The sequence below is a fragment of the Sus scrofa genome, chromosome 11 (genome assembly GCF_054392235.1).
Source record: "Sus scrofa isolate SSC_HxYL_T2T_F1_AM1 chromosome 11, Sscrofa_HxYL_maternal_Yorkshire_Landrace_v2.0, whole genome shotgun sequence".
NCBI lineage: Eukaryota > Metazoa > Chordata > Mammalia > Artiodactyla > Suidae > Sus > Sus scrofa.
The window spans coordinates 908,133-928,102 of NC_139393.1; the positions used below are offsets into that span (position 1 = coordinate 908,133).

At 44.6% G+C, this 19,970-nt stretch overlaps 1 protein-coding gene across 9 annotated transcripts in view; it reads left to right on the forward strand.

The window, feature by feature from the left end:
- Nucleotides 1–19,970, forward strand: part of RNF17 (ring finger protein 17) — a 126,767-nt gene that overhangs the window by 94,402 nt on the left and 12,395 nt on the right. For all 9 annotated transcript variants that reach the window (XR_014818892.1, XM_021065407.2, XM_084981171.1 and 6 more), the window contains 7 exons: nucleotides 861–951; nucleotides 1,513–1,628; nucleotides 3,124–3,413; nucleotides 4,725–4,888; nucleotides 16,418–16,537; nucleotides 17,151–17,231; nucleotides 19,829–19,954. Coding sequence is in view for 8 of the 9 variants with exons in the window: in XM_021065407.2 (XP_020921066.2) it covers nucleotides 861–951; nucleotides 1,513–1,628; nucleotides 3,124–3,413; nucleotides 4,725–4,888; nucleotides 16,418–16,537; nucleotides 17,151–17,231; nucleotides 19,829–19,954 (988 nt within the window). In the remaining variant the exon portion in view is untranslated. The remainder of the gene's footprint in view (nucleotides 1–860; nucleotides 952–1,512; nucleotides 1,629–3,123; nucleotides 3,414–4,724; nucleotides 4,889–16,417; nucleotides 16,538–17,150; nucleotides 17,232–19,828; nucleotides 19,955–19,970) is intronic.

Here is a 19,970-nt window from a genome sequence, read left to right on the forward strand (position 1 = left end):
GGAGCAGCTCTGAAAAGACAGGGGAAAAAAAAGAACAGGTTTTCTATTCCCTGCAGTTCTCTGGTTTTCCTGGTCATATTCCCTGTTGATTTTCAGAGCCAACAGGGAATCTGGGGGCGCCTCTGTTCTGCTAGGGGGCCTCACATAGAGCTCGAATCCCTTGCTCCTCGGTGAAGAGTTCCAGCCTCTGTGACCCCTCCTGATGGTGGATCTCTGCAGCTGGGGGGCCCTTTCCTTGCTGAGGATGTATCTCTGCCTCTCCTGCCTTTCGTGATGCTGCCCTTTTCCCCTTTGTGGTGGAGGCTCTGTTCATTGTTAGGACAGAATTCTGTCCACTCTTAGTTGTTCCCAGGATTGTAGAGAAGGTGTTGCTGTAGACACCTTGAACTCCATGTGAGGGGCTGCAAAGGAACACCGCTGTCTCCAGAGTCTGGTAATGGCTGAACTCAGTCTTGTCTGGACCCTGTATAATTGCCTCTTAACGGGTGTCATCTTACCTCATCATCACAGCAAACCTTTAAGCTCTAGATAGTTTCTTAAGTGAAATCTTCATGAAGATAAGGAACTTCCAGATGGCATGGGTGTGGCCCCAAACAAAAAAACTTATACCTACTTTTTGAAGGGTTCTCAATGTAGCCTCAGAGCAGATGTAAGTAAGTAAGTTAGCATGTGATTTGGACCATAAGTAGAAAAGAGGCTATGAAAATGCTGAAGAAAATTGTAAAAATAATACACAGCCATGTTTAAGTTGATTTCTCACTACATACGTCGTTGATTCAAACATGTATGTATGTGATGGTTCTTTGACTTGTCTGTATCCTATTCTGTTTGTTAGAAACAAGTTGTCGTTTCCATTGTAGACCAGCCGGTGGGAGTGACAAGTGGACGGCGACCGCCTGTGACTGTCTCTCGTTGTACCTCAGCGGAGCCGTGGCGACAGTCATCCTGCAGGTGTGTCACGGGGGCGGGGCACTGCGGACGCACACGGGTCACTCCTTGTGTTTTCCACACGTCCCCTTCTTTCGCTGAGAAAGTTACAGCGATTTGGATTATTTTTGCAGGTTTTTTTTGTTTTTTTGCCTTACTTCATTGTAATGTGTTTGCTAGTAGATGTGTCCCACAGATGATTATATGGGGGAATCAAACAAAAGGCAGACCTGGGAAAGTGTATTTCAGTTACATAATTTACAAAGAATTTAGGAGACTGGAGAAATTGGTTGCTGAGGGGGCACCCCTCCCACCCAGTCTAGGCTTCAGCCGTCCCGCACTCCCTGCCTTTGGTAAAATCAGCGGTGAGGTTTTCCTGACACACGTCCTCAACACTGCCTCTTCCCCACTGATGCGTCCAGGCATCTTCCTCTCTGATGTATTCGGATATCAAAATCACTCACTGGGGAGTTTTCCTTTCTGGCATATGGAGAAACGAGGAGGAAATGCCTGTGAAAAGTGTAATGTTTATAAGAAGATTGCGTTTTTGTGTCTCATGTTTGCTCTGCTCTTAAATCACTGCAGGAGAACAACACAGCCTGGCCACTACCTGTGAAAATTTTCTGCAGAGATGAGAAGGGAGAACGTGTTGACGTTTCTAAATACTTGATTAAAAAGGGTTTGGCTTTGAGAGAAAGGAGGTATAGACTTTCAAAAGATTTTTCTGATGGAGGCTTCTTATTTTTGTGTGTAAATCTTCATAGCTGTGTGTGCTCAGACCGGAATTGCCTCTTTTTTTGCTCTTAAAAATTATTTATAATCTAAACCTGAGGAGCCAGCTCAGAAGTAAGTTCATTCAGGATTGCAAAATGTGTGAGCCTTTAGTGATATTTTTGCTTTTTATGCTTTGCCCTTTAGTCTGTCATTTACACTCTGAACCAGAGGAAGAGAGATTATAGAGTGGGTTCCAGATCTGAGCCCTTGGGCCTCGTCTGCTTAGGTGTTGATGTTTATTCAAGCTGTATGTTAGAATTTTTCATAGGCGTATGCTAAAATGTGTGTGTGTGAAATGCGTAGCAAATAAATAGAAATGGGTACCAAAAAATATAATTGAGCATGTTAACATTTAAAGATGCTCTTAGGTAATAAGCTTGGGGTTTAAGTGCCTTTGGTCCAAGAGGAAACGGGTCACAATATTGTCAGCGCCCTCGTCTCCTCTTTTGATCTCTCCTGGCAGAGGTGGAGGTGTATTAGAATGGCAGACACACGTTCCAGGTAGCCACCTTCTGCCGTGCGCGGCCAGACCTCTTTCTTTATCTTAGGTTTTTGTATCTTACCTTATTTGCACCAGGACTGCAGTCCTAACGAAATGGAAAGAGAAAGAGAAATCAGCATTAAAATGGAATCTGAAGTAGCTGGCTGGGTGTGGTGGACTCGGACTGCGTGTGGGGCTTGGCCTGTGTGCGGGGCTTGGCCGATGGCCAGCAGCCAGGCTCGGCATCTTCACTCCTACCTGTGTCTCTCTTCCTGTTCACTGACTTCAGGTGGATGGTCAGAAAGGCTCAGCAGGTTAATACAACCAACGGTATCTGCCACTGCTCCATGTTCTTTTCTGCTTTTGTGGCAGTAAAACTACTCCTTGAGGCTGGGGTGATGAGGGAGCATCCTTCGTGCAGAATTATGAAGCTGTTTGTATCAGTGCTCATTCCCTTCAAAAAAAATGCACAGCAGTGGAAGGAACAACAATCTGCTGAACTTTTTCTAACATAAGTGGTGTTTAGTTGCTCCTCGGATTTCCTAGGCTTTTTTTTTTTTTTTTTTTTTTTGTCTTTTGTCTTTTGTCTTTTTAGAGCTGCACCCATGGCATATGGAGGTTCCTGGGCTAGGGGTCAAATCAGAGCTACAGCTGCTGGCCTACACCACAGCCACAGCAACTCAGGATCCGAGCCGTGTCTGCAGCCTGCACCACAGCTCACAGTGATTTAATGCATTTAGGTGAAATTATATTGCTTTATTCTCATCAAGCTTGTTCATGATTTAAAATAATTTTCATTACAAATTAATTATGGTCATTTTTATGTAATGTTAGACTAAGATATCCCAGATAGGGCAAATATCTTCTTTAAATGTCAAATACATCGTAAGGATTTTTGTTTTCTTTGCCCATGGTTAGATATTTTCTTTTTGATGTTACAGAAGTAATAAATTAGATAACAGTCATTCATTATCCCAGAAGTCTCTGGAGATTCCCCTGGAACAGGGGGCGTCAGTGATTCCTAAGTGTGTTCAAATTAACTCCGACCCTGACAAAAAAGCTGCTGCTGTTATCAGTGAACCCAAGGTGTCTGAATTTAAGGAGAAAATTCTGGACCCAAGAACCACTGGATGCTATAAACCACCAGCTATTCCTAAGCAGGAAGTTTTTGAGGCAGTAGTCAGCTGCGTTGGTGATGATGGAACCATATTCGTGGTGCCTAAAGTATCAGGTAAGGTCTGTCAGATTATGAAGTGTTATTTGGTAAAAGCAGTCACTAGCAGCTCCACTTCCCTAGCAAGATACACATGGATTGAAATAATTTGGGGAGATAGTTAACCTTTCTGAAGCTCGTTTTCTCTGAGTTGTTGTGAGGGCTAAATGATACTGCACAAAAGGTGCTTTTCACAGTGACTAGCGCATAAAAATCATTTATTGAGACGTTGGTGCTGGATAAACTGGGCCTAAGATAAGCATGGGGGTGGTCCCAGCTTTGTAAGAGCACTTAGGCAAGTTTGGAGGCTCTCTGAAAAAAGAATATAAATGTCCCCGTTCTTGCGATCTCTTTAGGCTTATGTATCAAGGCTTCCTTCCTACAATCTTATGTGTCTAAAACACTGCATGACCTACAGCAAGACGTCGGCTCCATTAGCTTCGTAGTAAAGTTCACCTAGGGGTCAGGGGTGTGATGGCAGCGAATTTGTCGAAGGCTTCGTCTCCTTGGTTGATTTCCTAAATGCTGTTTTTTAATTTGAAAACCAGACTAAACCTTTGTAATCAGCCCCACTAGAAGTGAGTAGTGGTTCAGACCTCTAGCAGTAGTTGTTAATCCAGAAACTTGGCTTGATGGGTGTAAGTCCTCACAGCTAGAACAGGTTGACGGCTCTGAGCCAGGCAGGGTGCTCGACCCTTCCATCCAGTCCCCTGCCGTCCTGATGACGTGGGTGGGCACCGTTGCACCCAGTGTGCAGAAGAACAGACTGAGGCTTATGCCCAAGAACTCACAGCTTAGGTGGTAGAACTGTCAACGGGAACTGAGACCAGAGCTTGCCTTCTGTAGTGTCAGCTATCAGCATATGTATTTCCTGTGGGAATAATGAGCCAGTTTGCAGGAATTAGCAACGTCAGAATTTTAGTTTTATATCCACAGCGTTAAAACGCTGTGTATGAGCATCAGATAGCGTATCAGGCGTGCTCACTGTCACGTAGATGTGCTATCAAAGTGATACTAAAGGCTTAGCTCCTTTGTATTAGGCTCCCTGGTATGTGTCTACAGCTTTTAATACTCTTGCACTCTCAACATGATGCTTGCATTTATAACCAGAGATCAGAATAACACTTTACACATTGTTAGTAGTATGTTTCAAAACATGTAGAAGCCACTGACTGAATTACATGTTTATTAAAGCTCTGTTATATGGGGACTGATTTTTAATTTCTTACAATGTTATCTAAGTGATGAAGTTATAAAGGTAGATGATGACTTCATTTGAAAATCGTAGAGAATTTTTCCTAAATGCTCTGTTTTTAATGATTTCTTTAGAATTCGAGCTACTAAAAATGATGAATGAAATTCAAAGTAATTTAAAATGCCTTGGTCTCTTGGAGCCTTATTTCTGGAAAAAGGGAGAAGCCTGTGCAGTGAGGGGATCGGACACCCTGTGGCACCGAGGGAAGGTAACGGAGGTCGTCGGCGGCACCGTCAGGGTGAGTCCGACCTGCTTCGTGCCTCCTCTGAGGCTGAATGCTGTCTGTAAATTAGGTGGTCTTTGGAATTTGAATACATACATTTGTGAAAAAACAGTTTTAATGAGGTCATTCCTAAAGGAAGGTCAGTCAGATGCATTACACATTTGTGATGAGAATTCTCTTTTTAAGTATATTTATTAACCTGAATAACAAAAAAAACCTATGTCTAGGAGTTCCCGTCGTGGCGCAGTGGTTAACGAATCCGACTAGGAACCATGAGGTTGCGGGTTCGGTCCCTGCCCTTGCTCAGTGGGTTAACGATCCGGCGTTGCCGTGAGCTGTGGTGTAGGTTGCAGACGCGGCTCAGATCCCGCGTTGCTGTGGCTCTGGCGTAGGCCGGTGGCTACAGCTCCGATTCAACCCCTAGCCTGGGAACCTCCATATGCCGAGGGAGCGGCCCAAGAAATAGCAACAACAACAACAACAAAAAAGACAAAAAGACAAAAAAAAAAAAAAGACCTATGTCTAGTGAAGGATTTGCCACTAATGCTTTAATGGTGCCAACTCAGTTTGAATCGGCAGCCCTGTTTGAACATGGAGTGTTGAGTGAAACAGCTTGTTTTCCAGAGTGTTTGGTATGTCTCAGCAAGTCTGTTTACAGGCCCCTAGTTTACGCTTCCCAATAAGGGTTCGTGTACCTTTCCAGACTCCTAAGGCCAGTGCTTGAGTTTTATCCACAATCTTCAGAAAGAGCTGCAGGCAGCTGACCCCTGAGCAGCAGGGGGTCTAGGGTACCAACAGCCCACCTCAGTGTATCTGTGCTGTTGCTCTGTAGCTGTGTTTCCGTGTCGCAGATTCAACCACCCATGGATTGTGAGGTACTGTCACAGGTTTCTATGGAGGAAAATCCTTGTCTCAGTGGACCTCATAGTTTAAACTGGGGTGTTCAAAGGGTCAACTGTATTTTGAAAAAATGTGTTTATAAAAATAGAGATGAAAATGCCTCCATTTACAATGTACTTACTAACTAAAGCAATGAAATCAAGAGACATTCTACCTATGAAATTTTGGTTTTAACAGGGGAGGAAAAATTAAGAAGAAAAATCTTACATTAGTACTTGCATAGGAGTTCCTGCTGTGGTGCAATAGGTTAAGAATCTGACTGCAGCAGCCGAGGACACTGCAGAGGCATGGGTTTGACCCCTAGCCCAGCGCAGTGGATGAAAGGATTTGGCATTGCCATGTAATTCCAGCCCTGGCCAGGATCTTCTATATGCCTTGGGTAGTGCCATTAAAAACAAAAACCAAAAACTCTCTTTTTTTTTTTTTTGCTTGCTACAGCTATACCCGTGGCATATGGTTGTTCCCAGGCTAGGGGTTGAATTGGAGTTGCAGCTCCTGGGCTGTTCCACAGCTACAGCAACACCAGATATGAGCACCTATGCCACAGCTTACCACAACGCTAGGTCCTTAACCCACTGATCGAGGCCAGGGATCGAACCCACAGCCTCACGGATACTAGTTGGGTTCTTAACTTGCTGAGCCACAACAGGAACTCCCCCACAAAAAAAAAAAAAAAAAAAAAAAAAAAACAACTAGCACAGGAATTTAGTATCTATTTCATGATGACACCTAATGATTACATTACATTCAGGTTTATAAGGTTTGCCACACGTGTGTGCTCTTATTTTCTTGTTTCCAACTAGCATAGATGTAGATTATCTTCCACATTTTACTAATAGGAAAATTGAAGTTTACGTTGTGTGATGTACCCAAGGTCAGCCTTTCAGTGGGCGATGGTGCTGAAATTCATGTCCAGTTGTGGGTTCCTAAATTTCCCATTAAGTCTTGTGGGTTTGTGCTGGAATCCAAATTTTAGATGCTTTTAATAGAAATCAAGTGGCTACAAATTTCGGATTAGTATTTAAGTATATGGGTACTTATAGACATGTATTTATATGCCAATAATCCATTTTTATATGTATTTGAATTATTCAGCTAACCTTTTTTTATATAAAAGTAAATTGAAATGCAGTCTTTATTAAGTTGTCAGCATTCATGAACTCTACATGTATATAATCCAAATAAATAAGGATGACTTGGAAGTAACCCTGACCCTAACTAGCCCTCTTTCCACATGAGAGACCTCCACCTCCAGCCCGCTGTGTCTATGCTCAGTCACTTGAGAGCAGAGAACAAAACCTGAGAAACGCTGGTGAAGGCTGCAGTCCAGTAGGCTCCCTGACATCATAGACTCCAGACCACTCCCCCCGACACCTTCCCACCACATCACCGAAGGCCCTTGAGAGCGGTTCCTTTCACACAGTATATGTCTGGCTCTCAAGAAAAGAAACAGGAGTTCCCATCGTGGCTCAATGGAAATGAATCTGACTAGTATCCATGAGGACGCAGGTTCGATCCCTGGCCTTGCTCGGTGGTTAAGGATCCAGCGTTGCTATGAGCTGTGGTGTAGGTTGGAGATGCAGCTTGGATCTGGGATTGCTGTGGCTGTGGCGTAGGCCGGTGGCTACAGCTCCGATTGGACCCCTAGCCTGGGAACCTCCATATGCCACGGGTGCAGCACAAAGAAGTAGCAAAAAAAGACAAAAAAAAAAAAAAAAAAAAAAAAAAAGGAAAAGAATCTAAACAATAGGATATTGGCATAAAAACAGATGAGAAGATCAGTGGCCTGGAATAGACAGCCTAGAAATAAACCTCTGCATGTATGGACAATTACTTTATGACAAATGCGCCAAGAATTTGCACTGGGGATAGGACAGTCTCTTCAATAAATGGTGCTGGGAAAACCAGGCAGCCACATGTGGAAAAAAATGAAGCTAGACCATGGTCTTATACCATATGCAAAAATTAATTCAAAATGGATTAAAGATGTGAACATAATGCCTGAAGCCATAAAACTCCTGGAGGAAAACATAGTAAGTTATTTAACATATATGGTATGGTGTATGTATATATGCCATATATAATATATATACAAATTACCATAGATACGTTGGTAATTTGTTGGAGCTGACTAAAAAGCTGAACAGCAAAGGAATCAGCAAAATGAAAAGGCAGCCTACTGAATGGAAGAAAATATTTTGAAATCATGAATCTTTTAAGGAATTGATATCCAAAGTATATGGAGAACTCATAAACCTGCAGCCCAGAAATAAACCCACACACGTAGGGTCAGTCTGTAACAAAGGAGGCAAAAATATACAGTGGAGAAATGATGGTCTCTTCAGTAAGCAGTGCTGGGAAGCTGGACAGCTGCATGTGGAAGAAGAAAATTAGGAAATCCTCGGAGTTCTGAGCTGTGGCTCAGTGGTAACAAACCCGACTAGGGACCATGAGGATACAGGTTCAGTCCCTGACCTCGTTCACTGGGTTAAGGATCCGGCATTGCTGTGGCTGTGGTGTAGGCCAGCAGCTTCAGCTCCAGTTTGACCCCTAGCCTGAGAATTTCCATATGCCATGGGCACGGATCTAAAAAAAAAATCTCTGTTGTTTTTTTCTTGATCTCTTTACAGCTGCACTTGCAACTTACGGAAGTTCCCAGGCTAGAGGTTGAACTGCAGCTGCATCTGTGATCTACGCTGCAGCTTGCAGCACCGTCAGCAAGGCCAGGGATTGAACTTACATCTTCACACACACTGTGTCAGGTTCTTAACCTGATGAGCCACATGGGAACTCCTAGAAGATTCTTTAACACCATATACAAAAATAAACTCAAAATGGGTTATAGACCTAAATGTAAAACCAGACGCCATAAAACCCTTAAAGGAAAACATAGGCAGAATAGTCTTTGACATAGATTGCAGCAGTGTTTTGGGGGGGGTCTATCTCCCAAAGCAGAGGAAATAAAAGCAAAAATAAACAAGTGGGGCCTGATTAACCGTAAAAGCTTTTGCACAGCTAAGAAAACCTTTGACCAAAAAAAGCCTATTGGAGTTCCCATCGTGGCTCAGTGGTTAACGAATCCACCTAGGAGCCATGAGGTTAAAGTTTCAATCCCTAGCCTTGCTCAGTGGGTTAAGGATCCGGCATTGTTGTGAGCTGTGGTGTAGGTTGCAGACGCGGCTCGGATCCCCGCATTGCTGTGGCTGTGGCATAGGCTAGTGGCTACAGCTCCGATTCAACCCCTAGCCTGCGCCGCAGGAGTGGCCCAAGAAATGGCAAAAAAAAAAAAAAAAGCATATTGATTGGGAGAAAATATTTGCAAATGAGATGACCAATAAAGGGCTAATATCCAACATATATAAACAGCTCATACAACTCAGCTTCAGGAGTTCCTGTCATGGCACAGTGGAAATGAATCCAATTTGGAGCCATGAAGTTGAGGGTTCAATCCCTAGCCTTGCTCAGCGGGTTAAGGATGAGCGTTGCCATGAGCTGTGGTATAGGTCGTAGACACACTTCGGATCTGAAAAAACAACTTAAAAAAAAAAAAACAAAAAACCTGGTTTAAAAACAGGCAGAAGAATTGAGTAGATTCTTCCAGAGAAAATGCAGATGGCTAATAGACACATGGAAAGATACTAAACATTGCTAATCATCAGGAAAATGCAGATCAAAACCACTACACAGGGGAGTTCCTGTTGTAGCGCAGGGAAAACAAATCCAACTAGGCACCATGAGGTTTGGGGTTCAATCTCTGGCCTCGATCACTGGGTTAAGGAATCGGGGTTGCCATGAGCTGTGGCGTAGGTTGCAGACGTGGTTTGGATCTGGCGTGGCTGTGGCTGTGTCAGGCCGGAAGCTGTAGCTCAGATTCAACCCCTAGCTTGGGAACCTCCATATGCTGTGGGTGTAGCCCTAAAAAAAAAACAAAACAAAAAAAAAAGAAATGCAGCACAATATCACCTCACACCTGTCAGAATGGCTGTCATAAGAAAGAAAACAAATAAATGCTTGTGAGGATGCGGAGAAAAGGGAACTTGAGACACTGATGGTGGGAATGTGAATGAGTACAGCCACTGTGAAAAGGAGTATGGGGGACCCTCAAAAAAATAGAACTGCTATAAGACCCAGCAGTTCTAATCCTGGGTATATCCCCCAAAAAAACTACACTAATTCAAAACAATATATGCTAATAATAGCAGCATTGTTTACAATAGCCAAGATATGGAAGCAACCTAAGTGTCGGTTAAAGAAGACGTGGCGCATATACACAACGGAACATTGTGTGTACCTCTTAAACCCCAGATCTTATATGGCCCACCCCCTTCCCTCTCCCTCCTGGTAACCACCAGTTTATCTACACGTCTGCTGCTTTTTGGTTTTTTGTTTTTTGTTTTTTTCTCAAATGAATTTATCACATCTGTAGTTGTATAATGATCATAACAATCTAATTTCACAGGATTTCCATCCCACAGCCCAGGCACATCCCCCCACCCCCCAAACTATCTCCTCCAGAGACCGTAAGTTTTTCAATGTCTCTGAGTCAGCATCTGTGCTGCAAAGAAGTTCAGTCTGTCCTTTTTTCAGATTCCACATGTCAGTAAAAGCATTGGATGTTGGTGTCTCATTGTACGGCTGACTTCACGTAGCATGATAGTTTCTAGGTCCATCCAGGTTGCTAAGAATGCCGGTATTTCGTCATTTTTAATGGTTGAGTAGTATTCCATTGTGTATATGGACCACATCTTCTGGATCCACTCCTCTGTCGATGGACATTTAGGTTGTTTCCATGTCTTGGCTATTGTAAATAGTGCTGCAATGAACGTTGGAGTACATGTGTCTTTGCGAGTCATGGTTTTCTCTGGGTAGATGCGCAGGAGTGGGGTTGCTGGATCAAATGGAAGTTCTATGTTTAGTTTTCCGAGGAATCTCCATACTGCTTTCCACAGTGGTTGCACCAATTTACAATCCCACCAACAGTGTACTAGGGTTCCTTTTTCCCCACACCCCCTCCAGCACTTACTGTTGGTAGACTTTTGGATGATGGCCATTCTGGCTGGTGTAAGGTGGTACCTCATCGTGGTTTTGATCTGCATCTCTCTGATAATGAGTGATGCTGAACATCTTTTCATGTGTTTCTTGGCCATCTGTATGTCTTCTTTGGAGAACTGTCTGTTTAGAGCTTCTGCCCATTTTTGGATAGGCTTATTTGTTTTTTTGCTATGGAGCTGCAGAAGGTGTTTATAAATTTTGGAGATCAATCCCTTCTCTGTCGATTCACTTAGAAAGATTTTCTCCCATTCTGTGGGTTGTCTTTTTGTGTTGTTTAGGGTTTCCTTTGCTGTGCAGAAACTTTGAAGTTTGATTAGGCCCCATTTGTTTATTTTTGTTTTTGTTGTCAATACTCTGATAGGTGGGTCTGAGAAGATGTTGCTGTCGTTTATGTCAGAGAGTGTTTGGCCTCTGTTTTCCTCTAGGAGTTTGATAGTGTCTGGTCTTATATCTAGGTCTTTCATCCATTTGGAGTTGATTTTTGTGTATGGTGTTAGGGAGTGTTCTAATTTCATTCTTTTCCATGTGGCTGTCCAGTTTTCCCAGCACCACTTACTGAACAAGCTGTCCTTTCTCCATTGTATAGTCTTGCCTCCTTTGTCATCGATTAGTTGGCTGTAAGTGGGTGGGTTTAATTCTGGGCTTTCTATCCTGTTCCACTGATCCATATTTCTGTCTTTGTGCCAGCACCATGCAGTTTTGACGACTGTTGCTTTGTAGTATAGTCTGCAGTCCGGGAGCCTGATTCCTCCAGCTCCATTTTTCTTTTTTGGGATGTCTTTGGCAATTCTGGGTCTTTTGTGCTTCCAAACAAACTTTAAAATATTTTGTTCGAGTTCTGTGAAAAATGTCCTTGGTCATTGGATAGGGTATTGCATTGAATCTGTAGATTGCCTTAGGTAGTATCATCATTTTGATAATATTAACTCTTCCAATCCACGAGCATGGTATATCTTTCCATCTATTTGTGTCATCTTTGATTTCATTCATCAGTGGCTTGTAGTTTTCAGAGTACAGGTCTTTTGTCTCTTTAGGTAGGTTTACTCCTAGGTATTTTATTCTTTTGGATGTGATGGTAAACAGGATTGCTTCCCTAATTTCCTTTTCTGCTCTTTCATTGTTAGTATATAGAAATGCCGTCGATTTCTGTGTATTGATTTTGTATCCTGCGACTTTGCCAAATTCGTGGATGAGCTCTAACAGTTTTCTGGTAGAGCCTTTAGGATTCTTTAGGTATAGTATCATGTCGTCTGCAAATAGTGATAGTTTTACATCTTCCTTTCCAATTTGGGTTCCTTTTATTTCTTTTACTTCTCTGATTGCTGTGGCTAGGACTTCCAGAACTATGTTGAAGAGTAGTGGCGAGAGCGGACATCCTTGTCTTGTTCCTGATCTCAGCGGGAATTCCTTCAGCTTTTCACCATTGATGCTTTTTTGTTATATTCACTAGTTTGCTGTATGTTTTAGAGTCCGCATATAAGTAATAGCATATGGTATTTGTCTGACTTATTTCACTTAGCATAATACCTCCAAATCCATCCATGTTGCTGTAAATGGCAAGATTTCATTCGTTTTACGGCTGAGTAGTACTCTGTTCATTACAAGAAAAGATGAGTACAGACCAGTATCTCTCAGGAACATAGATGCAGAAATCCTCAACAAAGTATTAGAAGTCAGATCCAACAATGTGTAGAAAGATTTATACACCATGACCAGGTGGGGTTTATCCCAGGCATAAAAAGCTGGTACAGCCTTTGAAAATAAGGTCTTGCAATCCATCCCATCAGTAGGGTGAAAAAGAAAAATCACGTGATTGTATCAGTAGATGCAGAAAAAGCATTTGAGAAGATCCAACCCTCATTTCATGATAAAAACTCAGTAAATGGAATTTCCACTAAGATCAGATACGAGGCACGAGAGCCCTCCCCAGTCCTTTTCCACATTCTACTGGAAATCTTAGTTCATGCAGTAAGGAAAGAGAATAAAGGGTATACTCACTGGGAGGAAAGACATAAAACTCTGTGTTTGTAGATGACATGTTCACCTGCATTAAAAAAAAAAATTGCAGGAGAAATGACACAATACTCCCGGAACTAATAAGCGATTACATCAAGATTGCAGGATATAAGGTTAACACAGAAAACCCAATTCTTTTACCGGATAGCAATGAAGAAGTGGAATTTGAAGTAAACACAATGCCATTCACATGAGCACCCCTAAAACAGAATACTTAGGTATAAATCTAACAAATTATGTATAAGAATTATATGAGGAAAGCTACAAAACTCTGCTGGAGAAAATCAAAGATTTAATGGAGCAGTCTTCTGTGCTCTTGGAGAGGACGTCAGCAATGTCAAGATGTCAGTACTTTGCAGCTGCGTTTACTGAGTCTGAGTCCCAGTCAGAATCCCAGCAAGTTGCTGTGTGGATGTCAGCACACTTTGTCGATAAGTCTATACGGAGATGGAGGACCCAGAATAGCCCGTACAGAGAGGACTGACACGTTAGGCTTCAAAACTTACTATGAGGTCGTCCAGACAGTGTGGTATTGGCAAAACAAAGATAGATCAGAGGACAGAGAATCCAGAGATAGACCCACCTAAGCAGTCAGTGACCTGCGATGAAGAGCTATGGCAATGCAGCTGAGCAGAGGCAGTCTTTTCTTCAGATGGTGCCAAAAAATTAATCTAGATGCAGACTTTATGCCCTTCATAGTAATTATCTCAAAATAGAGCACAGACCTAAACTTACATCATGAAACTCAAAAAGAACTACAGAGGCAGCATGGAAACATAGGTGACCTTGAGTATGGCAATGACTTTTTAGATACAGTACTAGAGACATGACCTATGAGAGAAGTGTAAGCTATACTTCATTAAAATTAAAAACTTCTGTGCAAAGGCAGCACATGCAACAGACAGCTTGAAGACAGCGAGAAGGCAGGCTACACACTGGGAGAAAATGATTGCGAAATATACATCTCTTATCCAAAATATACCAAAAAGAGCCTCTTAAAAATTCAGCAATAGGGAGTTCCTGTCGTGGCTCAGTGGTTAACACATCTGACTAGGAACCATGAGATTTTGAGTTCGATCCCTGGCCTTGCTCAGTGGATTAAGGATCCGGTGTTGCCGTGGTGTAGGTTGTAGACACAGCTCAGATCTGGCGTTGCTGTGGCTGTGGTGTAGGCTGGCGGCTGCAGCTCCGATTAGACCCGTAGCCTGGGAACCTCCATGTGCCACAGGTGCGGCCTTAAAAAATAATAAAAATAAATAAAAAAACTCAAGGAAACAAACTCAATTTAAAAAATGGACCACAGACCTTACTAGACACCTCACCAAAGGAGACACACAGATAGCGAGTCAGGAAATGAAAAGGTGCTGTGGATCACATGTCACCAGGGCAATGCAGATTAACGTACGAGACCACTGCCCGTTTGTCAGAATGGCCAGATCCGGAACGCTGACAACACCAAATGCTGACAAGGATGTGGGAAAGCCAGGGCCTCATTCACGGCCCGTGGGAATGCGAGATGGCGCAGCCGCTTTGGAAGAAAGTTGGGCAGTTTCTCAAAGACTAAACCTACCCTTGCCACGTGACCCAGCAGTCACACTCCTTGGTATTGCTGACCTGAAATAAACGTGCAGACACTTCTCCAGCGAAGTTAGGTTTGTTCAGGATCAGCAGAGAATTGCTGTTGAAGATCTGCAGCCATGGCAGGTCACGTGCAGGTCCCTGCAGGGCAAGGGGAGGAGCACACGTTTATAGAGAGGAGGAATTGGGGATGCTCTAGTCAGCAGGGTCCATGGCTGTCCATTGGCTGAATCCTTGTCGGGAAGGAAGAGCCATTTGTCTTCCTCCCGTGGGGCGGGGAGTGCCCGTCTCTGGTCTCCTGACTGTTTAATTGAGGTTTCTGTTGGAGTTCCCCAGGGGCTCAGTGGGTTAAGGATCCAGGGTTGTTGCTGCTCTGGCACGGGTTTGAACCCTGGCCCAGGAACCTCTACATGCCACAGGCATGGCCCCAAAAAATTATGGAGGTTTCTGTTGAATGAATTTTTGCAGTGTTTACCCAAAGGAGTTGAAAGTGTGTCCACACAGAAACCTGCACGTAGATGTTTATAGGAGCTTTGTTCATAATGCCCAACTCAGAGGCCCCCAGAGGGTCTTCAGCAGGTGAGCAGATAGATGAACTGTGGTGCAGACTGGGCCTCTATTCAGTGATAGAAAAGAAATGAGCCGTCACGCCATGAAGAGCCATAGCCGAACCTCAGATGTGTATCACTGAGTGGAAGCAGCCAGTCTGGAGAGGCTGCATACTGTATGACTCCGCATGTATGACCTTCTGGAAAGTACAAAATAAGGAAATTATAAAGGAGTTCCCATCGTGGTGCAGCGGAAATGAATACGACCAGGAACCAAGAGGTTTCGGGTTCTATCCCTGGCCTCGCTCAGTGGGTTAAGGATACGGCGTTGCTGTGGCTGTGGTGTAGGCCGGCAGCTGTAGGTCTGATTCAGCCCCTAGCCTGGGACCCTCCATATGCTGTGCATGTGCACCCCCCCAAAAAAAAAATAAGGCAAAAAAATAAAATAACAATAGAAAGATTAGTAGCTGCCAGGGCTTGGGAGAGGGAGGACCTTATGGGTGGAGCACCGAGGACTTTTAGGGCAGTGAGAACAGGCCGTACCATTGTGAAGGCAGAGACATGTCACATGTCCACCCCCAGGCGATCCCTAGCTCATCTGCGACATATCCATGTAGTTTCCTGAGGATGACAAGTGACCGTTCTGGTGCAGGATGTTCGAGTCAGGGCTGGGATGGGGGTGTGGGAGTAGGAGGGAAAGCTCTGTACCTTTGACTAAGTTTTGTTGTGAACCCCAAATTCTGTGTATTTATTTGTTTATTTATATGGTCTTTTTAGGGTCACACCCACAGCAGCACATGGAGGTTCCCAGGCTCGGGGTGCAATCGGAGCTACAACCGCCAGCCCACGCCACAGCAGTGCCGGATCTTTAACCCACTGAGCAGGGCCAGGGATCAAACCTGCGTCCTCATAGATACTAGTCAGGTTGGTTAACCACTGAGCCACGACAGGAACTCCCCAAAATTCTTTTTAAAATGAAGTCTGTAAAAAGTTACTTTACAGACTCTGAGGGGCACTGAATGACTTCAAGGCGAGTTTCTGCTCACAGGGCTCCTCAGAACCGTTTCCCTGCCCTGCGATCCTCTAGGAGTCCAAGCCGGGGCACCGTCTGAGGAGCACTGAGAGTTCGAGAAAAGTCTTTAATTAAGTGGACCTCGAGATTTCTAAAGTGCTTGGAAAAACAAAAGAGAGCTTTAAATGGCCTCTCCACAACTGATCATTCTCAAGGAAAGAAAAAACTTTCATTTATGCGTCATAAAAGATCTTGGCAGTGAGGCTTGAGAACACTGTGGGGTGAGAAAATACACTGTTGCTGTTTTCTACAGAATTTTAAAATACAGATCTATTTCTCTTTCTAGGATGGCTTCTTTTTTATATACTGGGGAGTCCCTTCTGTCCCCTAGTTTTCAATAGTAGGTTTTAATTATAACCCGTATCTGCTCTGTTTCAGGTGCAGTATTTAGATCATGGATTCACTGAGAAGCTCCCACAGTGTCATCTTTATCCTATTTTGCTGTATCCTGATACACCCCAGTTCTGTATTCCCTGTCAGCTCTGTAATACCACACCTGTGAGTAAGAGTGATGTGTAGGGCAATGAATTTGAAACACTGTATTTAATGCTCGTTTTCTAGAAATCAGAATGGAGAGTGAGATCCCTTTCAGTGCAGCAAATATCATGCAGTATTTAAAAGTACGCCACAGGGCTTTTTAGAAGAAAACTACAGAATTGTTTTTGGGTTTTTGTCTTTTTAGGGCCTCACCTGAGGCATATGGGGGTTCCCAGGCCTGGGGTCCAGTCAGAATAGTAGCCGTTGACCTACACCACAGCTCATGGCTACACGGGATCCTTAGCCCACCGAGCAAGGCCAGGGATGGAACCCGCATCTTCGTGAGTGCTGGTCGAGTTGTTTCCGCTGAGCTGCAGGGGGAGCTCCTGGGTTTACAGGTGTAAAGCATGAACTGCTTTAGGAGAGTAACACCGGGGGAAGCTGAGACAAATTGCTAGTTTCTTAAGATTGCTTTGCTAAGTATCCCCACGACACCCTCTGGAAGCTGCCTGTGTATTTTGTCCTCCCCTCTCGTGCTCTCCGTTGAGGCTGCTTTTGTGCATCTTCGTCGACCTCCTGCGTTTTCTCACTTTGTGAAAGTGTGAAGGCGTCTGAGCTGATTAATCCCTCACAGGTTGGGAATGTCTGGCAACCCGATGCAGTAGAGCTCCTCCAGGAACTGCTGTCCAAGAGAGAGGTGGAAGTTCACGTGATGGTAACGTGTTATTTAAAGCATATATCCTTGGTTCGTAGTGTGTGCTGTGTGTAATTATGTTACAGGTCACGTAATTTGAGGAACTTTTTTAGGATGAACTGTTTCCCTGTGTGATTGTAAAATAGTCATTAACATAAAAGAAGTTATCGCCTTGGTTCCTAGGCTTATCTTTTTTTTTTTTTTTTTTTTTGCCTTTTTGCTATTTCTTGGGCCACACCCTCGGCATATGGAGGTTCCCAGGCTAGGGGTCGAATCGGAGCTGTAGCCACCGGCCTACACCAGAGCCATAGCAACGCGGGATCCGAGCCGCGTCTGCGACCTACACCACAGCTCACGGCAACGCCGGATCCTTAACCCACTGAGCAAGGCCAGGGATCGAACCTGAAACCTCATGGTTCCTAGTCGGATTCGTTAACCACTGAGCCACGATGGGAACTCCTTATTTTTTTAATTGATTTTTTTTTTTTTTTTGCCTGTGCCCGCAGCATGGGAAAGCTCCCTGCTCAGGGGTCACATCCGAGCCACAGCAGTGACAACGTTGGATCCTTAACTGCTAGGCCACCAGAAAACTTCCTAGGCTCATTTTACTTAAAGCTAATTTTGAACACGTTTCTGAGAGCGTGCATAGCAAGAAAGTCAGTAATTTGGAAGCGTCTTTTGTAACTTATTGTGATGTAGGGAGAGTACTGAGGAATTGGAGGTGTGTTTGAACACAGTGGTGGTTCTCAGGCTGCTGTGTGGAGCACTGTGTTAGGTCCTCAGGGGCCCTGGCCCGTTTGTGAAACGACACACAAGACAAAAGCCCAGAGACATCCCAGCACTAAACGTGCCGCGAGCGGATGGCCGGCGTCAGTGTGGCAGGGCCGTAGGCCAGTCCCGGCAGTGACGTTGCCCGGACCAGGGCCGTGGGCTCCGAGATGTGGAAGTGGGCCCAGCTTTGGGAAGCGGGTGTGCTGGCAGCGTGGATGTGGGTGAGGAGAGGCCTGTGAATAGAAGTGAGAGGCAGAGTTGACTCAGGGGCCCTGGAGGTCTCTGAGCCAAGCGGTGTTAGAAGGTAGGCAGCCTGGAGCAGGGGTGGAGAATTTGAATAAAAAACACAAAGCTGTTGGCAAGTATTTGTGTATGGAAGGTGTGAGGAAGGCTGAGAAAGACCTCGGAGAGCCACAGACACGCTTAAAGAAGAGCTTCTTCACAGCCTCTGCGGCCGGTGCGGAGGTGGGGACTGCTGTGTCGCTTTGCCGCTTAGCTGGGTGTAGGCGAGCAGTCTCTAGTGGAGCAGAGGCGCCCGACTGCTGGCACAGCAGGCCTCCCCCGCCTCGCTCCTCTGCCCCGACCTGCTGGGACGTCTGGGTGCCTCTCACGCTGGGTGGTCCTCTGGGCCCGAGGATACAGCCCTGAGCTGAGTAGCCAGAAACTCCTGCCTTTGTTGAGCTTCCATTTTAGTGGGAAAACAAACCTTTTAAAAAATAGAGGAAGATCCTTGTGGCACAGTGGGTTAAGGATCCAGTATTGCTGCCTGTGCCACAGGCCATAGCTCTCGCATGGGTTTGATCCCTGCCATGGGTGTGGCCAAAAGAATGAAAATGGAAATATTAAAACATAAGGTATAATAAATAGAGATTCATGCTGGGAAGGAAAATGAGGCGGGAAAGGTGGATAGAGAGAGCGGACAGAGGAGGCGGCGGCGACATCTTAAAACAGAGGGCGGGGAAGATAGAAGACGTCTTATTAGGATCTTGTTACACAAGGTATAATTTTATCTTTTACCGAAAAAGATTAAAAGTCTGATTAAGACTTTTAAATGACACGAGGACACACCATGCAGATGCCAGAACAATGCAAAGAGCCCCAGGGAGGGGGCGCCTTGAGAGCTGGGGCGTGGTGGGGAGGCCACAGAGCCGGAGCAGGGAGCGGGGCTGGAGGTGGGAGGGCTCGGAGAGCTCAGCTGGGGCTGCTCGAGGGCTGGCGATCAGACCCCAGATCCGCTGCTTTCACTGCTCGGATGAAAACCGGACGGTCGGAAAGGATGGAAGCAGGGAACCTGCTAGAAGGCGATGGCCCTTGGTGCAGCAGATTCGGAGTCTGGACTGAGGCGCGGCAGAGGGAAGTAGGGCAGGAGTGGCCAGCTTCTCCGTCGTGTGCGTGTGGGGGAGGACCTCGTGTTTATAAATGGACCCCTGGGTTTAAAGCCATCATGTGGCTCCCAGGCCGTTGGTAGTTTCCCCCGATTCCTGGCATTCGTAGATTTTAACCAAACTTCATCTCTTTATCGTCGAGCATCCCTTTTCTCTAAACTCCTCCTACTTAGGAGGTTGTCAGTGTCACCTGATGATGGAGTAGCATAAATTGTTTTCTGGTAAATAACCAAAAAACTCCCTACCTTACAGACATGTAAGTATATTTTATATAAACCAAAGGAGTGGAGTGATTGCATTACCTGCCAGAAAACCGGGAAGAACATTTTACAAACATGAGTCACAAGTCTGACTTAGTAATACTGTGTTTATCATCAATCTGATTGCATTTTTCTGACTATAAATTTTAACCTTCAAATCTGTTTTATGTTTGTAGTAACAATCTTTCTTGAACTTAACTAGGAATTACCTGAAAACCCATGGGAGAAATTATCTGTTCACCTCTATTTTGATGGAATGTCACTTTCTTACTTTATGGCATACCATAAACACTGCACTTTGGAACATTCTGAGGAAACACTGAAGGAAGTAAGTGAACTATTTT